A 24,852-nucleotide genomic window follows, 5' to 3' on the forward strand; every position below is an offset into this window, starting at 1 on the left:
CTATAGAAATCTCTTTACTACGAAGTACATTCAGCAGATACTTTCCTTACAACAAAGTGCTTGAATGAATCATCCACAGAGTGGATAGATCTGTGGTCGCAGCTCAGTTGTGCACATTTAAACAATGATCCCCAAACGGAAACATTGTGAAAAAAAATTCTTTCTTCGAACTTTCCTCGTACTGTTTTTGCTGTTTTTGTTTTCTGTGGTTTTCAGTGATACCTTTTGATTATGGCTTGTCAACATTTGAAAAATATCCATTTGAATTGAAGTCATTGTCACCCTCCTATAGAAACGGCAGACACGAAAAAAAGATAACAGTGTTAATGTTTGTGATGTGCAGTCTGTGGGAATGACAAATGCAATGCATATGTCTTTGTTATATGCAAAAAAAAAAAAAAAAAAGAAAAATCTCGGGTTGCAAACCTATGTGAACTGCTTAATAACTTAATAATAATAGAAATGTAATGTAAATTGTGTATTAAACTGCTCTACGAACCCGCATCGAAAACTCAACCCTCCCCCAACCGGTCCCTGGAAAAATGGCTTCTAGTAAAGTGGTCCTAGCTGTCAAAAAGGTTGGGGACCACTGTTCTAGAGAGTTCGCCTCCACTCTAAAGTAAACAGAAATTGCGTTACTGACAGTGCATTTTAGTTGAGTCCAGACATGTGGCTATATTAGATTAAAGTAGTATTACTAGCATTAGCAGCTGACAGACAAAATTAAACCGGAGTCCCTGTAGACTATGATATTTTCTGATGACATTGTGATCTGTAGTAAGAGTAGGGAGCAGGTTGATAAGACCCTGAAGAGGTGGAGATATGCTCTAGAGAGGAGAGGAATGAAGGTCAATAGGAACAAGGACAGAATACATGTGTGTAAATGAGAGGGAGGTCAGTGGAATGGTGAGGATGCAGGGAGTAGAGCTAGCGAAGGTGGATGAGTTTAAATACTTGGGATCAACAGTACAGAGTAATGGAGATTGTGGAGGAGGGGTGAGAAAGAGTGCAGACATCGTGGAATGGGTGGAGAAGAGTGTCAGGAGTAATTTGTGACAGACGGACATCAGCAAGAGTGAAAGGGACGGTCTATAAGACAGTAGTGAGACCAGCTATGTTATATGGGTTGGAGACAGTGGCACTGACCAAAAAATGAGACAGAGCTGGAGGTGGCAGTTGAAGATGTTAAGATTTGCATTGAGTGTGACAAGGATGGACAGGATTAGAAATGAGTACATTAGAGGGTCAGCTCAGGTTGGACAGTTTGGAGACAAAATCAGAGAGGCGAGATTGCATTGGTTTGGACATATGCAGGGGAGAGATGCTGAGTGTATTGGGAGAAGGATGCTAAGGATAGAGCTGCCAGGCAAGAGGAAAAGAGGAAGGCCTAAGACAGTTTATGGATATGGTGAGAGAGAACATGCAGGTGATGGGTGTAACATAGCAAGATGTCCAGGACTGGAAGATATGGAACAAGATCTGCTGTAGCAACCCCTAATGGGAGCTGCCGAAAGAGGAAGATTAGCAGTAGTAGTGATGTGTCATCAGCATGCCTCCTGTAAATGCTGAGACAATTGGGATGTCTCGTATAAAAGTAGGCAGACCTTTCCACAGCATTGGGGCCATACAGATAAAAGCCTGGTCTCATAATGTTTTTATTTAAGCCCTGGGGATTTCAGTAAATTAGGGTTTATAATGTATGCAATGTTTTGGATGTATTGGACCATAGGCTATGTAAAGCTTTAATATATAAAAAGTAGGATTTTGAAATCCTTTTTAGACTTAATGTGAAGCTACTGAAAAGTGTTAAGAATTGGCAAATCTGTATGAAGTCCTACTTCCCACTACTTCTAGTAAAGATCCTTGCAGCAGTATTTCTGCAAATAGAATGATTTGAATAACCTGTGGATAATGCATTTTAGTGTTCAATTTTACTATAACTAATGCATGAAGTAACTTCTGTTTCTCCTCCATAGTTAGAAAAGTCTTAATTTTCCTATATTTTAACCTTGATAAAAGCTGAAATGGTACAAATCTAAAACAGTGAAACAACCTCTTTATTTCCAGGATTAATACAAAAATTGCAACAGTTCATTTATCATATAAACCATAAAATACCTGAATATGGCAATCTGTACTGACTAAGTTTTCTTGACCTGGTTGAACTACATACTGTATAAAAGATTAAAATGTACTCTTTTTAAAATAAGAATAGATTGTTTTAACTACAGATCTTTTTTTACTTTGAAGCAAAATTGCTTTTCATTTATTCAATTTTGTCATTTTGTGTTTCACTGCAAACTTAGCTGATTTTTCCTAACCTTTTGTTATGAATATTTGCTTTCAGGAAGTTATTGGATCCTGGTTTATGCCAATGTTCAAAACACTCTATGTTTCTGAACTTGTTGTTCAAGTCCCTGAAGGCTGATGTTGTCATTCGTCGAGTAAAAGCCTTTGTGAAAAGGTTGCTACAGATTAGCATTGGGCAAAATGCAGCTTTTGCCTGTGGAGCCTTATACCTGGTGTCTGAGCTGTTGAAGAGTAAACCTGCTCTTCGCACATTTCTACAGGAGCATGCGGTAAGGAGTTAATATAGCATTGCTGTTACAGTTGATTTTTAATCAAATCAAATACAACGTACCAATAGCAATTATTAAGATTGTCAGGATATTTTAATTTTTTCAGTTGATTAAAATGGTCCTTATGAAATTAAACTTCACAATAGAACTGCCCACACTTATCCTATGAATCTGGGCCAGCAGAAGCAACCGTATTGAATTCATTCTGAAAAGTGTACACACACACAGATTATACCGGGATATATACAGTACCCGTGATAATTTTTAATTATATTGTGATATAAATGTTTGTGAAAATATCCAGTTCCTTTTCTTGAATGATTTTCATAAAGAATCTCCAGCCTGTTAGAATTGCTTAGATGTTGCTAGTAGCACTTATGTTCTGTTCCATTTATGTCAGAAGTCAGATGTTGGAGATGTGAATGACTTCATACTCGAGTTAACTGCTTTCCAGTAAAACATTTGGAAGTCTAATACAGATCCTTCCAGGAAAACCTTTGTGCTTGGTCTTTCAGAATACAAACAGCCAATGAACAACTAAATACATATCATTTTATGCATCCAAAGACCACATAAACATGTCCACAGTTCGAAATTGGACAGTACCGTGTGTGTGTGTGACAGGTTTAAAGAAACAAATGGACAGACGTGCTAATAAAAAATAGAATACTACAGCTTTCACTTCCGTTGATGTACAGTGCAGCCATTTTGGATTTTGAGGTTGTGAGGCTCTCCAAACGTTCAGAGTAGATAATCCGACTTGTGTAGCCATTCCAGTTGAAACTTCAAATTTCCCAGTTCAACCCAGCCTGTTGCAATTCTGTGCCTGGTTCTATCTGCACAACAACTGAGTGCGTTTATTATGACCATGTTTACCAATACTAGAAACTTTTTAAATGATGCAAGATGATGGCTTTAGTCATTCTACTATACTTACGAGCATAATGGTGAATTCCCACTATCTGTACCTAGTTTTAGCAGTTGATATTGGCTTAGTATTTATCACCAGACCCCAAAGGCATATATATTGAACTGTAGCTTTGCAGATAATTGTCCTTTTTACTTAAAAATAAATAATGGGCTTAGGAATTGCATCTTATTTACTGCTAGTAGGTCAGATTTCTTGGAGGTGCAATGGGGCAGTTATTAGTGCTGAGACCCCATATCTCAAGAATCTTGGGTTTGAATCCCAGTTATGTGCATTTGTGGAGTTTGCACGTTCTGTCTGTATCTGAATGGTATTTTCTTGAGTTTCCTTCCCCATTCAAAATGCTATTTGAATAGGAACCTGTTCCATACAACTCTAAGCTTGGCAAGTTATTTGTATTGATGAATGGATAGATATTACTGTGTTTGCTTTATATGCAGTGGATGCAAAGTGTATTCAGTCCCCCTTCATTTTTAGCAAATAGTATTGTGTTGTAGATTTTTGCTCATCAATCTACACTAAGTACAATGGCAAAGTGGAAACATGTTTTAAGGGCGGTTTGCAAATTTATTAAACATCCCAAACTGAAATCTCTTGTTTTATGTGTTTTATATAAATATTTGTACACTTAATTCAGTGCTTTATAGGAGCTCTGTTGGCAGCAATTACAGCTTTGAGACAAGTAAGTTTCTGCCAAGCTTTGCACACCTTAATTTGGGCAGTTTATCCCATTCTTCCTGGCAGATCCTCTCAAGCTCTGTTAGATTAGATGGGAGAATCTAATCTTTTTTTCTATGAAAAGTCTGGGCTTTGGTCAAGCCATTCAGATACAGTCAGAGACTTGTCCTGAAGCCACTCCAGCATCTCCCTGGTGTATGCTTTCAGTCACTGTAATGTTCTGGAGTGATATGCACTCTGGATCAGGTTTTCTTCAAGGACCTCTCTGTATTGGCTCCATTCATTCTTCCCTCAATTCTGATTAGTCTCCCTGACCCTGCCACTGAGAAGCTCCTCCACAGCATGATGCTGGTATTGGTTTTTAGTAGTCAGTATTTTCTCATCTATGACTCAAATCAAAGTTGTTACATTACAATGAAACAGCACAACAGTCATGAGTGCAACATCTCAACATTAGCACGCAGCCAGTGAGTTAAAGTGGTAAAGCAAGCTTAATGCTAATGTAAGCGAAGCCATATTAAGTCTCTCATTTTAGCCATCAAAGCATAATATAATTCATGTGACTTAGGTAGCGTACTGTAACATCTTAGCCTTTCTAAAAATATCTAATAGCCGCGAGTTACAGAAGAGGCCTGTGATGTTGGCCATAACATCAGTAGCCTTGCACAGCATTTAGGGAATAACTCCAGGACATCACTTACTGCATTCTGTATAATTAAGCAGTTCTGCCGCTTCTCTCTGCAGCATCTCTTTTTGTATTGCTTGGCAGCAATGCAGCTCCTTACTTGAATCGATAGCTCACGGAGATTGGGGGGAAAACCAGTACAGTTTGTGTCACACTTGCACCTAATGAGAGCAGTCTGTGTGGATCAGGGTTAGATAGAGGCAACCCGCAACAGGGTCAGTGCACTTGACATTCTACTGAGGAGACGGGTGGAGTTGTTCCGCAGTTGTAGTGTTACATTAGTTGGAACAAGGACATGTCAGTCACAGTATTTGGGGTTAGCTCTCGAGCAAGCGACACTGTCTTTACGAACCTTGAAATAATGAAGTCTCAGTGAATTCTCTAGCAAGCAGCATTAGACTGGACACCTTCCCTTTTCTGATTGCATATCAGTTTAAATATCTAGGGGTTAACATCACAAGTAAATATTAAGCTCTTTTTCAACAAAATTTTGCTGTTTGCATGGACAAAATTAAACAAAATTTTTGTTTACCCTCCATCTTACTTTACCCAGGAGAATTAACACTATCAAGATGAATATCCTTCCTAAGCATATGTTTCTATTTCAAAACCTCCCCATTTACATTAACAAATCATTTTTTTAAGAAATTAGATTCAATCATATCCTCATTTATTTAGAATTTGAAATATCCACACATCCAAAGGGAGAACTTACAATAACTTGAATAAGAAGGTGGCAATTTTCAATTTTATTACTGGGCAGCAAACATACAAGCTATAAAAACCTGGACACGACACAAATAGATGAACACACACTAGCTTGGTCTACAATAGAAGTGAAATCCTGCAGTACTTCTTTTTATTCCTTGCTATGTACACCGGTAAATACAAGGTATTGTCAATTTACTAACAACCCAATTGTCCTTCTTTCACTTAGAATATGGAACCAATGTAGGAAGTATTTCAAGATAGAGAAGCCTTTATCTGTAGCACCTCTGAACGACAATCACCTTTTTCCACCCACTCGAATTTACACAGTTTTTAATGTTTGAAAAACGTATGGGATTAGATTAGAGATTTGTATATAAATAATGTGTTTGCATCCTGCACTCTAAATTTAGTTTCCCATCAACACAATATTTCCACTATCTCCAAATTAGAAACTTTATTAAACAAAATCTGCCCAATTTTCCACGCCTCCAACCTATTTCTGCTCTAGTAGAGATATTGATCAGTCTTGAAGATAGCATTTCTATAATATATAAAATAAAACCATTTTAAAGTCCTTTCCTTTTAAAGATCCCAAAGTACAGTGGGAAAAGGATCTCTCATTCAACATTTCAGCAAAGGAGTAGAAGGCAGGCATGTACAGAATTCACTGTAGCTCCATATGTGCAAAGCATTCAATTATTCAACTTAGATGTGCGCGATTAAAAAAAAATTTATCTAATTTAAAATTGTCCAAAATGTTTCCAGGGTTAGATCCAACCTGCAAACATTACAGTCAAGCTCCAGCTTCATTAGGCCACTGATGTTATGTACTATTTGAAATTGGAAAAAATCTAATTCTGTCTTAGAGGATCTGCTCAAAACTTTTTTTAAAACCTGGCAGGATCTAATCAATAATATTTTAGAATAAGCACTTATAATTTTTACTTTGGCTGTTGGCCTTTCTCTCTTTCTCATGGGTGGGGGTTGAATTGAATTTAGTTTTGTTAAGTTTGACTTGATTATATAGAATGTTACATGCTTTAAATAAATTCAATAAAAGTTAAAATAAATAAATAATGAAGTTTGAACATATTGTTGTCGTGTCTGTGATTCTTGACCTTCAGATCTTGTAGACGACTGTGCATTCTTTGCAGTATAGCCTGCGTTAAATTGAAAAAATTTAGAATTGATGATACTCAGTATCGATCCCACCATTGTGGTTGCCCTCCAACACGTTGATTAGTCCTGATAATTTATGTAGAAATGGAGTGCTTGGAGTATGTTAATGAAATGTAAAATTAAATGATGACCTTTGAAAAATAATAGTGGAGACTTTGTAAGTCATTTACTGTAAGTCAGAGTGAAGTTGAGTCGTGTTTTTTTTATTTGGTTTTTTTTTTTTTTGGTAATATTGTCAAGCAAGTCACTAAAGTTAGGATTCTAGTCTGACTCGAGTCAAGTCATGTGACTCAAGTCGCCCACTTCTGCTTAATAGTAAATCACTCATTATTTATGACATTTAATACTTTCACATATTTCCAAAGATTCACAGCCCCTCAGTATATATGAGAGACTGGCAGCATCCCGGGATTTGTTATTTTCATGACATGCCTTTTAATATTTCATCCTGTTTTAAATCTCAACAGATTTCAGTACAAATATTCTTTTGTTCCCAACTTTATAAATTTTCATTTGTTATTGGGACTATAATCAGGAATCTGATGATGAAGAGAAGTTTGAAGACATAGATGATGAAGAGGAGGAAGAGTTCACAGATGTGGATAAGGAGATGCACAGAGATGATGATAAACCAACAGATCCAAATTGCGTCAAGCCAGCTGTTTCTTGGTTACATCATAAAAACATGGAAGGTATATTTGTTATAATGTTTATTTTGTAAACCTTTTTTGGGATGTTACAATACAGGTTATACTGTATTTGGAAGAGTGACATGTAAACATTCTAGGGATACTCTGCCTTCCTTGAATGTCTAGCAAATATGTAAATTATAGTTAAACTGAAGACCTTTACAATTTTAAAATATTTTTCAGGTTTAATCACACATCTATAGCTTAAATAATCCAGTACTTTAATGGCATAAGTATAAGAAATCTATTTTAGTACTGATTATTTGATACATTTATTAAATAGAATTTGTTGATCACAGTGTACTTTATATTTGAAAACTTGTATTTCAGCAAGTTTTTTTTTTTTTTTAAAACAGATCACAAGTCTTTTACAGTCTATAGAAATTATACTGGTAAATTCCAAATTGCAACGTTAAATGCCATTAATGATTACCATATCCCTTTTCCATGTTTGTATTTTATCTACTTTTATTTGATTTTTTTTTTCTTTCAGTATTATATGTTAATAAACAACTTGCTGACATGTTGCATTTTCTGTCCAGTAGTCAGTTTCAAATTACTACACTTTCCCACAGTGGGGGAAAAATACGTACATTGGTGTAGTGTAGTCACAAAATACAGTGAAAAGATGGTTGGGTTTGGGCAGTTTGTTATTTAGATTGTTTCACTATACAATTTTATTCTCTCTTTTAAAATTGGCTTTAATGCTGACTCTTACAGGTGTAAAAAATGTACAGTGCTATGATCCTTTACACAGGAATCCATTATACTGTGGAGCTGATAAATCAAATCTTTGGGAGCTTAATGAGGTAGGATATGTGAGCATCTTTGCTTTTCATTTTCAGATTGTATTAATCCTGAACCAGTAAACAGACTTTAGTCCTACTGTATAAAAATTTTACTTGTAAATTATTTATATTGCTTTTCTTTTGCCCCATCTCACACACCAGTAAAATAGTAATAAGTTTTGATGTATTTAATCAGATTGTTATATCGGCATATTATAAATTGCTTTCTTTTATTTGAGGTTGGAATGGTGGCTTCATCTCACTTTTACATTGATTTAATTGTTGAATATGATGGTTTTGTGTTTATATTGCATATGTATTAAAGGTTTCTGTCAGTTTCCCACAAACAATGGCAAAATTGTAGGTTAAAGCTACAATATTACATGACTGCATTTGTCCAATGCGTGTGGGATCATATGTGATTTGTGTTTCCAGAGATGAACTGCCATCCTTCCTGTGTCAGTTTCTGCCTTGTACCCTTTACTGCAAAAGTAGGATCCACTGGAAAAAAGCAATGGGACGATAGTTATTTTTATTCTCTCTTATCAGCTGTTAGCATGAGTTGAGTTTTGCCATCTTCCTACTGCCAGGGCTCCCTGTTACCCATTAATACAGTTGCTCTAACATTCTCTTCCTGTGATAAATGACCTGTTTAGGGCTTACCAACAAAATCAGTTCTGCAGTTCCCTCTTCATTTGTGATCTACAGTGGATATAAAAAGTCTACACACCCCTGTCAAAGTCATAGCTTTTGTGTAATAAAATAATGAAACCAAGATAAATCCTGTCAGAACTTACTGCAACTTTTTCAAAATTGCAGTGTATGCAAAGAAGGTGAAAACAAACCAAGCTGTTTAGTGAAAAAGAAAAAAATCATGCAAAAATGTGTTTGTAGTAGTGTGCACACCCATTAATAATTATGGATGTGGCTGTGTTCAGAATCAACCAATTACAATAAGTCACATCTCAAATAGTAGTTGGTATACACCTGACATCAATTAAATTGGCTCTGATTAAATTCAGATAAAGTTTGGTTGTTTACTGTAGGATTATTCTGATATCCTCTTTGTTGCAACATTCTCCAGAAGCCTTGGACCGCAAAGAGCTTTTAACATATGAACGGAATCTCATCATTGAAAGGTATAAATCAGCACAAGGGTACAAAAAAGTATCCAAAGCACTAAACATCTCATGGAGCACAGTGAAGACTGTCATCAAACAGTGGAGAAAGTATGGCTCAACAGTGACAGTGATAGTGATGAGAAGACAAGAAGAAAACTGGTCAGGGAGCCCATCAAGAGGCCTATAACAATGTTACAAGAGCTGCAGAATTTCCTGGCAAGTAATGGTTGTTCCCTGCATGTAACAACAGTCAGTCGTATTCCTCATATGTCTAGGTTGTGGGTAGGCTGTCAAGACAAAAGCCTTTTCTCACAAAGAAAAGCATCCAAGCCCAGCTATACTTTTCACATCCCACATCCATGTAGAAAAATATATTATGGTCTGATGAGACCACAAGGTTGAACTATTTGGCCATATATCCAAAAAGGTATGTTTGGTGTAAAATAACACTGCACATCATCAAAAGAACACCATACAACAACATTTATTTATGTACCGGTAGCACATTTTCATACAAATGGTATAGCTCAAAGTGCTTTACAAGATGAAGAAAGAAAAGTTTATATATATATATATATATATATATTATATATATATATAATAATAACATTAGACAATACTAAGTAACAAAGAATAAAGTAACGTCTGATGGCCAGGAGGACAGAAAAAAAAAAAAAACAAACTCCAGATGCACAGGAGAGAAAAAGAAAATCTGCAGAGTTGCCAAGGCCACGGGAACACCATACCCACAGTGAAGCTTGGTGGAGGCAACATCATGCTTTAGGGCTAATTTTCTTCAGCTAGAACTTGAACTTTAGTCAAGTTTAGTGGATGGAATCATGAAGTATCAGTCTATGCAGGTGATGCAGTGGTAGCTCTGCAGTAAGGAGGTTGTGGCTTTGTTTCCCGGGTCCTCCCTGTGTGGAGATCATTTTGAGTAATGAGAAAAGCGCTATATAAATGTAAAGTATTATTATTATTATTATTATTATGGCACAAAACCAAGAAATTGCTAGGAAGCTAATGATTAAGAGGAGTTTCACCTTTCAGGAAGACAACGACCCAAGCATACATCAAAATCAACAAAGCAATGGCTTCATCAAAGGAGGATCAATGTTCTGGAATGGCCCAAGACCTTAATCCAATTAAAAGTCCGTGGGGTGACCTGAACATAGCTGGGCACTGGAGATGCCCTCGTAATTTGACACATCTGGAAATGAGTGGCAAGGATGTGTGGGCAAAAATCGACAAGTCTAGATGTGCCAAACTGATTAGACTCTTGCCCAAAAAGACAGTGTGCTGTTATAAAATCAGAGGGTGCTTCAACTAAGTATTAGTTTTGACAGTGTGTCCACTAACACAACCAGGTTTTCGTATGATCTTTTTTCACTAAACAGTTTCTGATTTGTTTTCACCTTCTTTGTATAGATTGCAGTTTTGCAATAAAGATGGAGTAAGTCCTGACCGGATTTATCTTGGTTTAATTTTTTTATTACACAAAATCTGTGGTTTTGGCAGAGGTGTGTAGACGTTTTTATATCCACTGTATTAATTCTTCCTCTGTGACCTTCTCTTGCGAATATTGTACTCATTCTCCATTCACCACTCATGGTTAATGGGTCAGCACCCACTACTGAGCAATATACTGAAATTGTGCAGCAAGACTATAAAGCAAGCAAGAGAAACAATATTGTTAGTTGTAAAGCAGCTAGGGCAGTGAGGGCAAGAATGCCAAAGGTTAATCATATCCTCTCGACATTTATGGCAGTTTAAATAAAGTAATAATTAATGTATGCTTTGTTATGGATTAAAAAAAAAGGAGAGGACAAGGAGAACCATTCCACTACTGCTTCATTATCACTTACAAGTGAAATTAATCATAAAAACAAACAACGTTATGACAAAAATAAAAAGAAAATAACTTCACAAATACTGGAAGAAGTATTTTTTATTTTAGTGAAATGGATACAGAGGATATTCGGCAAAGTAGCAATAGCTGCAGGGAGGGGATGGCATCATAACCAATTCAGAGAATTAACTGCACTGAATGCAGAGAGCATCCAAAAACTACATATAAAAGCGGGTCCTTAGTTTTCAAGAAAAAAACTAATTTTTGTTATTGAAAAGGTGAGAAGCACTGTAACATTGGACTATTTGCTATTCTAGCCATCCTTCAGTATCTAACAAATTGTGATACAGTGCTTAGTCCTGTGCTGTGCCTTCCTATACGCAGATCATGCACTGTGCCAGGGGTCCTTTGGGGGTTCAAGACCTCCGCAATTATGGAACTCCACTGGACAGCCAATTGGATTGCACATTCTTGTCACTTGGTTTACTTGACTTGAATCAGAAACCCAAGCCCTCAAACCCAAAGCCCTCAAATCTTAACCATAGTATAACCAGGCATATCACAACCTCTTGAACGGAAGAAAGCTCTGGAAGTGCACAGTTGGACTTTGTTGGGGTTATTGCTGTTTCATAAATTGTCAAATTAACGCCGTTGACAGTCGCCTGTTGGGATAATTTTCCATTAATAATCAGAGAGATTATTTTCAAGTCAATTCCAGACAGGAGCACAGAAAACAAGCAAAAAAAAAAAAAGCATGAAGAAGCAGCTCATGCTGTACTAGTTGCAGGTGTACAGTAATCCCTCCTCCATCGCGGGGGTTGCGTTCCAGAGCCACCCGCGAAATAAGAAAATCCGCGAAGTAGAAACTATATGTTTTTATATGGTTATTTTTATATTGTCATGCTTGGGTCACAGATTTGCGCAGAAACACAGAAGGTTGTAGAGAGACAGGAACGTTATTCAAACACTGCAAACAAACATTTGTCTCTTTTTCAAAAGTTTAAACTGTGCTCCATGACAAGACAGAGATGACAGTTCCGTCTCACAATTAAAAGAATGCAAACATATCTTCCTCTTCAAAGGAGTGCGCGTCAGGAGCAGTGACTGTCAGAGAGATAGAGAAAACCAAACAAATCAATAGGGCTGTTTGGCTTTTAAGTATGCGAAGCACGCAGCACAAAGCTGTTGAAGGCGGCAGCTCACACCCCCTCCATCAGGAGCAGAGAAAGAGAGAGAGATAGAGAGAGAGAGAGACAGAGTTTGTTTTTCAATCAAAAATCAATACATGCCCTTCGAGCTTTTAAGTATGCGAAGCACCGTGCAGCATGTCGCTTCAGGAAGCAGCTGCACAGAAGGTAGCAACTTGAAGATAATCTTTCAGCATTTTTAGACGAGCGTCCGTATCGTATAGGTGTGCAAACAGCCCCCCTGCTCAATCCCCCTACGTCAGGATCAGAGAAAGTCAGCGCAAGAGAGAGAGAAAAGTAAGTTGGGTAGCTTCTCAGCCATCTGCCAATAGCGTCCCTTGTATGAAATCAACTGGGCAAACCAACTGAGGAAGCATGTACAAGAAATTAAAAGACCCATTGTCCGCAGAAATCCGCGAACCAGCAAAAAATCCGCGATATATATTTAAATATGCTTACCTATAAAATCCGCGATGGAGTAAAGCCTCGAAAAGGCGAAGCGTGATATAGCGAGGGATTACTGTATTTGGAAATCTAAATTTGTTTAACTTCCAGTAAGATGTTACTTCAACTGCTACTACACTAAAGCAAGTGTTTTAATGGAGTAACAATAGCATTATGTGTAATAGTTTTGATATTGAGTGTTTAACAGATATTATCTGATGTTGCAGTACCTAGCTGACAGGTGGTTGAGGATTATTTATAACCAACATGTAAGACCTCTACATGTTGTTAAAGACTGCTAATGTTAGTCGACATGTTAAGTGTTCTGAGTGTTGTGGCATTGAGGACATGTTTGTAAATGTCACCAATACACAGGCTCTGTTACTTACCAGTTAGTTATTGGCTTGATGGAACAGTTACTTCTGTGATTTTATGTTAAATGATCAAAAGTGCCATTTTTTTAGAAACTGGTTAATAACGGGATATGATTAAGAAAAGCTTATTGAAAAAATCATTTTTAAGGAGAAATACGTTAATTTTGGTGTCTATAGAGTAGTTTCCAAGTTGGATAAAATAACTAGTTAACAACTTTTATCTGCCATAAACCTCCAATTTTTTTTTTTTTTTTCCCCAACAGCTTTCTAGACATTTCCATCCATCTGTTGCTCTTTTTGCCAGAACTATTTTACAGGTATGTTGAAAACAATTCAGTATTTTAAAAATGATCCTAATTATGTTGTTTAACTTTCCTTGCAGTATATAAATTTTTAAAACCGTGAAGACAACAAGCAGTTTATTTAAAATCAGTGATGATGACTCACAGATCCCGCCCATGGCCACTGTCTGTGGGGAGTCTTTACATTTTGTTTGTCTGCTTTTTAGGCTTTCAGTGCCTAAAAGTGAACTGAGTCTATCTTTTGGATCTAGATATATCGCAATCTTTGCAGATGTTTTAGTTAAAATTTGTTTTAACATTTGAGGAGTGTATAAGTGTGTGTGTGTGTGTGTGTGTGTGTGTGTATATATATATATATATATATATATATATATATATATATACACTGCCTTTCACCCTGTAGTTAGGATATAGCTGGATGGATTTTCTATGGCATTGTGGTGTGGCTGGTCCATAGCTCATGTCAAAGGCCACTTTTTAAATAAATAATAGTGGCTATCGCGGCTTAGAAAGGGGGCGTGGTGGTGTGTGGCCGAGTGGTTCCCGGGGGAGTTCATGATGCGGGCGGCATCTTGCTTAAGTGCACAGGTGAGGATACTCAATGAATTGAAATATTTTAGAGTTCAACAAAAAGTGGTCTAAGCACATTTGGCAAGTTGCATGATACCGAGGCATATATATATTAGTGATGCAACCATGGACTGTTGGAATTTTTAGATTGACAGGTCATTTTGCATGAAAGCCAGTTAAAGGTCAGCTTTTTTTTACAAATGAAAACAAGTGTGTTAAGTGGCTGTCGCATCACTTCAAATAAAAAAGTCACCACATGCCAATTAAACAAAGCAAAAGTACATTCACCAGGATGACAATGAAATGGAGCAAAGAAGATACATCATGTATCTTGCTCCTTTTTGTACCGTACAAGAAAAAATCATGCCACACTAATTTTAATTTTTGCATTCTTTTCCTTCTGTTTTATATTCAGTCACCAATGTTTATAAAATAAAATCCAAACAAGTTGAGGTTCTTTTATAAATGCAGTACTGTGTATTAAATATAAATGTTGTTAGTAACATGGTATATTAATTTCTATTGCTCTAATTTCTTTTGAACCACATTTCTAGATATATTATTCTTTTTTCTTTTTTTTTTTCCTTCAACCCTATTCTGCAGGGTGACTTTATCCAATACTCTGGTGATCCTTTGCATGACTTTACTCTCATGAGGTTTTTGGACCGGTTTGTATTCAGGAATCCTAAACAAAATCGTGGCAAAGGTATGAAGGCTTGTTTATTGTAAGCTGTTTCATTAACAATTGTTGATATAAATTAGTAGATTGCCTTGTTGAAAGAAGAACAAACTTGTTTTCAAAAAGTGCTTCTAATCATAGATAAGATAATTGAAATAGCAACATTTCAGAATTTTACTAGATAGATAGATAGATAGATAGATAGATAGATAGATAGATACTTTATTAATCCCAAGGGGAAACTCACATACTCTAGCAGCACCTTACTGATACAAAAAAGAAAAATATTAAATTAAAGATTGATAATAATGCAGGTAAAAAACAGACAATAATTTTGTATAATGTTAATGTTTACCCCCCCCCGGTTGGAATTGAAGAGTCGCATAGTTTGGGGGAGGAACAATCTTCTCAATCTATCAGTGGAGCAGGACACTATGCATCGTTTCTGATATTCTACAAATATAGGCTTCCTGATTATTTTTGGTTTTCATTTTTTTCATTTGGCAACATGTCACACTATCTCCCAGAATGTGTCACATTATTCAATAAAATACACAATAACAGTCATTATATATTAAGTGCACATTAGATTGCATTTAAAGTGCATTATTTTCCTTATATCACTTCCAACTTGCATTTAAAGCTAGTAAAGTAGGCATACACATAATAAATATACAGTCATGCCCCGATTTATGGCCAACCAAGTTGAGGTGATTTATGCCTATGGCAAAGGGCAATAGGAAAATAACAGGGTAATAATGTTCTAGAAATTGCCAAAACCAGCCACAGTAATAAATTGTTTTATTGTTGTTATTATTATTGTTTTATGGGGTCTCCCGTGTTTTCTGAGTTTTGGAGGGCCCTTTAGGTTTGTTTTCATCACCACTGCTCCACATAGCTATTTCTTGTGCATTTGGCCCTCACCACCTTTCTCTCACCTGTTTTTCTCAACCTGTATGGACCCAGTTTTGCTTTGATCACCTCCTTTGTGAAATAAGTGCAATTGGGTTTATGAATATGAGCTCACTTAGAAATAGGGAAACGTATTGTGCAATGCTAGCAATCATTTAGGCAACCTTACCGTGACCAATTCGAGACCCACCGATGGCAACCCATGACCCACCAGTGGTTGATACACACTGCCTTACATCAACCTTGCGTGTGGAAGCCAAGTCTTTAAGATCAGTAAGTGCTACACCATACCACCAGTTGAAGTATTCCTACCAGTGACCCACAGAGCCTCACTTGCAATGACCTGCACAGTTTGTAGCCGACATACGGCCAATCTGACATACAGCTAAATGGCTGGTCCCAAATAAAGCCGCAAGTCAGTGCATGACAGTATAACTTATTCTACATACACTGCCTGGCCAAAAAAAAAGTCACCACCTGGATTTAACTAAGCAAATAGGTACGAGCCTCCTATTGGATAATTACTGCATGGGCGATTATCTTTCAGCTGGCAACAGGTTATTTAACCACAACTGGTGGAATGAGTTGCTTCTCATTTTTTAAACAACCATGTCGAAAGACACATCTCGTGGTCGTGGAAAAGATGTTAGTCTGTTTGAGAAGGGTCAAATCATTGGCATGCATCAAGCAGAGAAAACATCTAAGGAGATTGCAGAAACTACTAAAATTGGGTTAAGCTATCCAACGCATTATTAAAAACTGGAAGGACAGTGGGGACCCATCGTCTTCGAGGAAGAAATGTGGCCGGAAAAAAATCCTGAATGATCGTGATTAGCGATCACTTAAACGTTTGGTGAAATCAAATCGAAGAAAAACAACAGTAGAACTCGGGTCTATGTTTAATAGTGAAAGTAAGAGCATTTCCACACGCACAATGCGAAGGGAACTCAAGGGATTGGGACTGAACAGCTGTGTAGCCATAAGAAAACCACTAATCAGTGAGGCAAACCAGAAAAAAAAGGCTTCAATTTGCTAGGGAGCATAAAGATTGGACTCTGGAGCAATGGAAGAAGGTCATGTGGTCTGATGAGTCCAGATTTACCGTGTTCCAGAGTGATGGGCGCATCAGGGTAAGAAGAGAGGCGGTCGGACTCTACCATCATCAATGCAAGATCTTGGTGAAAAATTAATGCAACACTGGATGGAACTAACTCTTGTGACATTGCAGAAGCTTATCAAAACAATGCCACAGCGAATGCATGCCGTAATCAAAGCTAAAGGCGGTCCAACGAAATATTGGAGTGTGACCTTTTTTTTTTTTTTGGTGGCGACTTTTTTTTTTGGCCATGCAGTGTATGTTCCACAACAAATGTACAGCAAAAGCCATTAATACAATAATGAAATAAGTTGTATTTTATTCCTTTAGTATTCGCCTTAATATTATTAGTAAGTCCAGTCTTATAGTTGCTTGTCAGGAGTTCAGTTAACTTAAGTCTATAGGTAGGTACACAGCAGAGCAGCAAACCTGATGAAATGAGGCAAAATAAACCTTATAATCTGTTAACATATATACATAGCCACTGGTACATGCATATTGTTTTTCTTAAATGATAGGAGGATAGGACAGTGTAAACTTTTTTTTTTTTTTTTTAAATAAAAAGTCACATTTGTAAATGTATATTTTAACTTGCTATTAAAATCATGACTGGTGTCCTTAATGGGCCCTGTGGTGGACTGGTGTCCTATCCAGGGCTATTTTCTCTCCTCTGCTCAGTACTGCTTGGAGAGTCTCCTGCCCTTGCTGTGTACCCCTGAGTTTGATTAAGTGGGCTTGTGAATTTTATGTTATACTACACTGTCTTCAATAATGGAGAAAAAAAAAACTTGAATCTGGTGGACAATTTTAAAGTTAGACCTAGATTTGGTTATAGTACAGTACGTTAAGTGACACAACTTCATTCAAAAATGCACTACAAAACAAAAAATAATTTTTTTCTTATACTAAGATTTTATTGGTCATACTAGCCGACGCCCGCCGTAGCATATGGCGATGTAAGAATAGGAACGGAAAACAGTGAGAAAGGAATTCAGAAATCAAGAAGAAATAAATACTTCTTGAAAGACGCAGTGTGCATGTAGACTTTCCGGCCAAGCAGGATTACATGTGAAAGTGATAAATAAATCAGATTTTCCGAATTTACGTACGGTGGCCATGGCATCCTGATAGTTTTGTTGCATTTATCTTGGACTTCCTGGAAATGTGGACAGTAATGTGATCATATTGCCTACACGTACATTGTTATTTTCAGCGTTTGCTTGCAGTGCGTCTGATAGTCCTTTGTATTGTTCCACACGCAGATCTTGTTGATGTAATCTGAGATAGTTGAGATGCGCGCCCTCTGTTTTAACATACGCATCTACGACGTACTGTTGGAATAGTTTGCCGCTGGAGTACAAAATACTAATTGTATTCCTGATTGCTAATCTGTTCGCGTAAAATTGGCATTGAGTAAGCCTTATTCGCTTGGTGGTTCCTTTGTCGGCAACATGTTGTAAATCTTTGTGCCAGCCAATGTCTCCGTAAGGAAACAAAAATGGGTAAACCATAGGATCACAATTCATATTGAGCGTGGAAATCTGTTTGCAGGAGTTGCCTATGGGATAGATGCAAATGTCCCTTTCAGCAGGCGTTGCGTCATCTTCTCCGATGAAAATCGCTGCAATGTCGAGGCATTGTATCGTCGTAAATCCTGCCCAGGGTTTTCCTTGAAAACCATTCTTACAGATGCTGTTGGATTGGACTGAGCGATTTCATGCATGTGTTTGTATGATTTAGCGAAGGGGTTGATGGTTCTGAGCATGGAATCTAGCTGGAGAAGTACATTTTCGCTGCATGCAGAGTTTGCTTTATTTTGTAAGCGTACTTCAGTAGCTTGCGCTGTGTCAAAAACATATAACTGTCCATATCCTGGAGAGGTAGAAGTGTTAGTGTATAGTGGAGAGATTTGGTGATAAATTTCCCAGTGTATTTTAAAACAGTATGGTCCGTGGCCAGGAGGTTGAGTTATCTGTGCACCCATGGAAGCAAATGCTAGAGAAGAGTTGTATTCTCAAATGTGTTCACGATAATTTTTAGCTTCTGATGTTTGCTGTGTAAGAAGCTGTTGTAAAGACACAGGTGGCTCCCGCGAAGGTGGTAAAGCTACTTTACTGTTGTGGCAGCACCTCGAGTACTTGTTGGATGTATTACGCTCAGCAGGCCAGTATAGTGCATGACATGGAAGAGGACGAATAGGAATTGAGAAATGCTGTATCAGCTGCGTGTGGGTGGGACCGGTTTTGAAGTGGAAGCAGGACAAACCAGAAGAGAAATATCTATATATATATATATATATATATATATATATATATATATATATATATATATATATATATATATATATATATATATATATATATAAAAGAGATGTGACTAAAACTAAAATTGTGGAGCACCCATAAAAGAAATGAATGAATCTATGCATATTAATTGAATTAAATAAAGTAAAATTTCTAACCAGCTTAACTATGGAAAGAAAGTGACACATCATATTAAAGTTGATTAAAGTATGCAGGACAATGATTATAATTGGAGAAGTTTTCAAATTATAGTTTTTTTTTTTATTTATTTTTTTAAATCATTTGGAAATGCTGCTTAATTTTCATAATTAAATAATTTGACAAAATTTCAATATCGATCAAAATGATTTTGTTTTTTTTTAATTGTTGACATTCGTCTTGAATCTTAGACTGTTTGATTGAAAGGTTAACACACACATTGGTCAAAACCAATGAAATATTGCCTTGTCACTGGACATCATCATGCATGCAAAGTTGTGTGGCCGCATTAGGTCTCATTTATCTTCAGAAGAGCCATCATAGATCTCAATGTAGATACAACATGGTGTCAGCAATATTATAAGAGGTGTTTATTCATTCTTTTTGTGCATTGCTGTGTAGATTATAAAGACACTAGTTTCTCACACTAAGTTTTTAATTATAAGTATTATGTGTAATTAAATTGTATTTGTTATGTAACTGGTATTTTCTGCTTTGTTGTATACAATAATATATAATATTATAAAGGTATTTTCCAAACTGTTAAGATTTTTTTAAATTTGTTTACATATTTTAGAATTCCTGTGAGTAAAATTAGATAAGCTGGTATTAATACATTTTGCATTTGACCGTTTTTTATAGAAAATACTGATAGCGTTGTTATGAAACCTAAGCAGAAGCTGTCCATGAGTAATATACGCTCCTTACCTGGTAAGACTCTTTTTCATTTAAAAGTTATAAACATTGTTTCTGTGTTTTCATTATACATCTGAATTTCATATGTGCTACTAAGCAATAATTACATTCTGCTATGTAAATTAATGCTATTTCATCATAGACATGTGTGTGTCAATAAGGTAGTTTTGTAGATAGAGACTGATTAGTATGTTTTCTGAATTCATGCGAAAGAACCTATTTACAGTATAATGGTAACTACAATGGAAGAAGAGATTTAAACATTATGTAATTATATAAAGTATAAACATGAAGTGCAGTTAGACTGAAAGCCAGTAAAATATAATGAGTTAGTCAACTATTTTGGAAATGTTTTTGCCATCTGATGTAAAGTTGGCTAGCAGGTGATAAGTGTGATATGTGGCGTTTCCTTGGTAAGGTTCATTGCATGTTTGGGTACTGTAGGAGTCCTTATTTTTTTAACAAATAAAAAATGGTGTACACAATTTCAGGAAGCAGATATTTGAAAAGCTAATACAGTAGAAGATGCACATGAATAACTCTTTGTTGTGTTGTCACCATTGATATGTGTTTCTGTTGTGTTTTTGGTTGTATTTTTGGTATGTTTTATTCAAAAGAAATGGCTTTATCCTGTGATCTGAATTATAAGTTTCTTCCGTGGCCAGTGTCAGTTGTTTTAGTATGTAATATAAGCCAAACTCAAGTATGGTTTAGGCCTGTGTTTTGCATGGACAAATTTTCAGGCTCAAATTTTATACCAATTTAGAATCCTAAATCTGAGTATTCCTATGTATTAATACATTTGCCTTTTAGAGTAATATGACTGTTTGCATTTGTTCCATCCTTTCATTAGACGTGAGGGTATGTATTGAGACATTTTAATGCCAAACTTTTTTTTTTTTGCTATGTTATTGCCACCTTTGCAAAGTACAGTAATTTTAACTCAGAATGAAGTGGAAAAGATTTCAGTCTTGTACTCCTAAATAATAAACTTTTTTTTTTTTGCTATGTTATTGCCACCTTTGCAAAGTACAGTAATTTTAACTCAGAATGAAGTGGAAAAGATTTCAGTCTTGTACTCTAAATAATATTGCTTTTGTGGTAGCATAAATGTGGTGCTGTTTGGAAAATAGGAAGTAGTTTCTAGATAACGAGCAATCAAATGTACAGAATGTTTCTTGCTTAAAAAGTGTGTTTTTTGTGACAGAATATGCTTCAAAGTTCATATATTTAGAAGGCAACTTGCATAAAAGGCAGTCTGTCTTTAAACAATATTTCTCACTTTGAAATTACTAACCTAATGACTGTATTTTGATAACTGAAATTTTTTTTCCACATTTGGCAGTGAATAGTCAGCAATTTCTTGAAAAGCCTGAAAGCCAGATTCCAGCTGATGAAGTGTTTTTCCATCGGTAAGTGTGCATAGCTAATATTTAAAATTTGGCTGCAGTGACTACTGCATTGTTTGAACTTTTTGGGTTGACCAAAAAAAAAAAAATCAGATTTCTTTATTTTAAAGTCCGTAATGCTTATGCAAAATGTTGGGAATCTTTGGGCAGTGATGTGACTGTTGTTGACATTGGCTTCAAATATTTTGAACTATAAAGGCTTGAAGGTGAATAGTTGGAATTCAGCCTAAACCTAATTAGCTCATAAGACACATGTGCAGTATGTCCACAGATTTTCTTAAGAATTAATCCATTAATTTGTTCTTAGGTTACATTGTCTAAAAACATTTTACCACAGGCAAAACTACTTCCAGAATTGCTGAAAACTTTTTTTGTCCATTATAAATGTGAGGTTTTCATTAAATAACTGTCATTACTGCTTCTATATATATAAAATACAGAGAAATTAAAAGTCATGCCAGTGGTTCTAATTACTCTTTGGATTATGGTGTAGTTATAGGTACCAGGGGAAAGATGAGTAAAATAAGGTTATAAAAATTCATCTTTTGATGAATTACCTTAATCTTGCACTGAAAAAAATGACAGAATCCAATATTTAACTGAAGTAAATTTATTCTGTGAAAATAATTCCTCATCAAAAAGTAATTATTGTTTAAATCACAGATGTCACATGTACAGCATTGGCACTCCTGCATTTAATATTTTGTAGAACCTTCCTTTGACAATAAAACAGAACAGAATCTTCTCCTGTAAGGCTGGAGAATGTACAGCAGGCAGTTTCAGACCATTCCTCTTTACAGAATCTCTCCAAATCACCTAGGGTCCTCTCTTGTGCCCTCTATTCTTCAGCTCATCCCACAGGTTTTCAGTGGGGGTTAGGTCCAGGGACTGTGACAGCCGTGGCAGAAGTTTGATTTTGTGTTCCATTAACCATTGCTATGCTGATTTAGACATGTTTTTTGGAAGATCCAACGATGACCCGGTTTTAGCTTTTCGCAGAGGCAGCCAGACTTCAATTTAAAAATTTTTAGTATTTCACGGATTCCATGATGCCTTGTGCCCTAACAAGGTTCCCAAAGCCTTCACATGAAAAAAGTACCAGAACATTGCAGAGCCTCCACCATACTAGACATTGGGGATCAAATTCTTTTCAGTATAGCCATCCTTCTTTTTATGCCAAATGCACCTTGAGTGCTGCTTGTCAAAAGCTCAATTTTTGATTTGTTTGGCCACAAAACATGATTCCAGTAGCATTTAGCAAATTCCAGGTGCTGATGTTTATGGTTAAATAATAAGAAAGGCTTTTTCTGGTATGCCTTCCAAATAATCTGTTTGCATGGTGGTGGCATCTGATGGTAGTTTTGGAGACTTGCTACTTAGAGATGCTACTTTTTTCTGTATTTCTACAAACCTCTCTTTTTACTGTGCATGGGGGTTAAAATAAACTTGTGTCCTCTTCCAGTAATCTGGTAAAAGTTCCAGTTGATCTGAACTTATTCTTTATTACCCTAACTGAAGATATGGGCACTTTCAGGCGAAAAACTTTTTTTTTTTTTATAGCCATTTCATGACTTATGAAGGGCTAAACACTCTTTTGTCTCATTTGAATTGTGTGTCCTCTTATCTGGGAATTTGGTATCTGTGCCACCTCATATTTATATACTTATATCTATATTTTATTGACACAGGAAGATATGGATTACTGTTTAAAACTTCCTACAACACAACTTCTTTTTTGTATAATGCTCTTCACCAAGTTCACTCACTTAAAATCCAAGTATAGATTATACTAATTAGTAAATAGAGAACTGGTTCACATGTAAATGCAGATTTCTTGAAACACACAGTGAAAACGTAGAAACTGATTAAACATAAATGGAAACCTTTAGTATCTGTCCATTACTTAATTGATGAGATGTGGCCCGTTGGCAGATCATTCCACAGCTTCAGAATTCTAAAATGTAAAGATAGAACCCAACTGTTATTTTATTAATCTTGGAAATGCTATCTTAAGTAGGCTTACATCTTTAGATCTCGGTGTGCACTCTGGTTTGTAATAGAGGTGGGCGGTATGACCAAAATTCTATATCACGGTATTTTTCTAAATTCTGTCGGTTTCACGGTATTAGACGGTATTTTTTTCCCCCATGCATGGCTGGATGTTAACCACATTTTCCACTGCAGTAGACTGGCTAAGAATAACCTATTAGACTGTTATGAGAATTGTACATCGTACAAAAAGACATTTTAATGTGCACACAAGTATTAATCCAGGTTTGCATGGCCACATAAAGTGATAGTTTTCAATGGGGTGGCACTAAAGAGGAGGAAGCACATTGCATGACAGATGCAGTCAAAATATAGAACCTTTAATTGAACAAATTTTGCAAAATCTTAAACTATGATTTTGACAACATATTTTCAACTATCCAAAGAGGCATTTAGACTTAGTAAAATATCCAGAGGTGTTTGTCAAAAGTTGGATTGCACTGAACACGTCTTAGAAAAGGAATAAATAGTAAATATTTTTTGTAAACCAACTACACTTTCTGTTAATGTTAACAATCTCTGTCCACTGACACATTAAAGTGACTTTTTAAACAATTTTACCATCATTAAACTGCATAAAATTTAAACTAGTAAATAATAACAATACAATACATAATAGTATTACTGATAGTTGCACCATTACTTCAAAGCTTCAAGCCCAGGTGCATTACACAGTATTCACCAAATTAAAATAAAATAAAACAAGTGCAACTTGGTGATGACATCTTACCAACTGTACCATAATTTAGTCAAACTGCATTAATATGGACCTTGCTTCAAGCTAAGCTATATACATAAATAAAAAAAAACTGCAACTTGCATTTATAATGCTGTTTGTGGTATAGCCCCATGGAAGCGTATTAGGGCCACTGTGAAGGAAAAAAAATATGGACACGGAATAAAAAAACAAACTCTATGTCGAGAATAAATTCGACATGTTGACTATGTCAAGATTAAAGTCGACATTTCCACTTTATTCGCATAGTTTATTTTATAATTAAAGTAGAATGTTGTAAACTAAACTTCATCCTAAAATCAATGTTTAATTTACTAGATTTTCTCAAACCCCGTCACAAGTTAATGCAGCACATCAAATACTTTGTGTTAAGTGTTCCCCGACCCAGTCGTTAATCACTACGCTTCTTAAACTGACTTCGTCCGCACTAAGAGCAGGCGCCTGCAGCAATCATCGCACAGAATCCATTCACTTCATGATATTCCTGCTCTCTACCAAAACCCCAGTTCCTATCTTTCCTTTTTGTTTCTCCACATTACCAATCACCACACGATAAACGTCTTTGTGAAATTAAAACTAGTTATTAACTTAGCCGACGGAGTGTTCAGAACTTTAAAAATATATTATACATGTTTAATTATGCCATCCATTCAGGGTTGCGCCCATCTCTGAACGAGTCGCCAGTACAGG

The 24,852-nt window shown here is 36.1% G+C and overlaps 1 protein-coding gene across 1 annotated transcript in view; it reads left to right on the forward strand.

Annotated features, from left to right (window-relative positions):
* The window catches only part of cebpz (CCAAT enhancer binding protein zeta), a 65,497-nt gene that overhangs the window by 8,255 nt on the left and 32,390 nt on the right, over positions 1–24,852 (forward strand). The window contains exons 3-9 of the mRNA XM_051924222.1: positions 2,348–2,579; positions 7,296–7,452; positions 8,170–8,258; positions 13,476–13,529; positions 14,688–14,790; positions 19,915–19,983; positions 21,314–21,380. Of these exons, the coding sequence (XP_051780182.1) occupies positions 2,348–2,579; positions 7,296–7,452; positions 8,170–8,258; positions 13,476–13,529; positions 14,688–14,790; positions 19,915–19,983; positions 21,314–21,380 (771 nt within the window). The remainder of the gene's footprint in view (positions 1–2,347; positions 2,580–7,295; positions 7,453–8,169; positions 8,259–13,475; positions 13,530–14,687; positions 14,791–19,914; positions 19,984–21,313; positions 21,381–24,852) is intronic.

This window comes from Erpetoichthys calabaricus, chromosome 3, assembly GCF_900747795.2.
Source record: "Erpetoichthys calabaricus chromosome 3, fErpCal1.3, whole genome shotgun sequence".
In the NCBI taxonomy this organism is placed as follows: domain Eukaryota; kingdom Metazoa; phylum Chordata; class Cladistia; order Polypteriformes; family Polypteridae; genus Erpetoichthys; species Erpetoichthys calabaricus.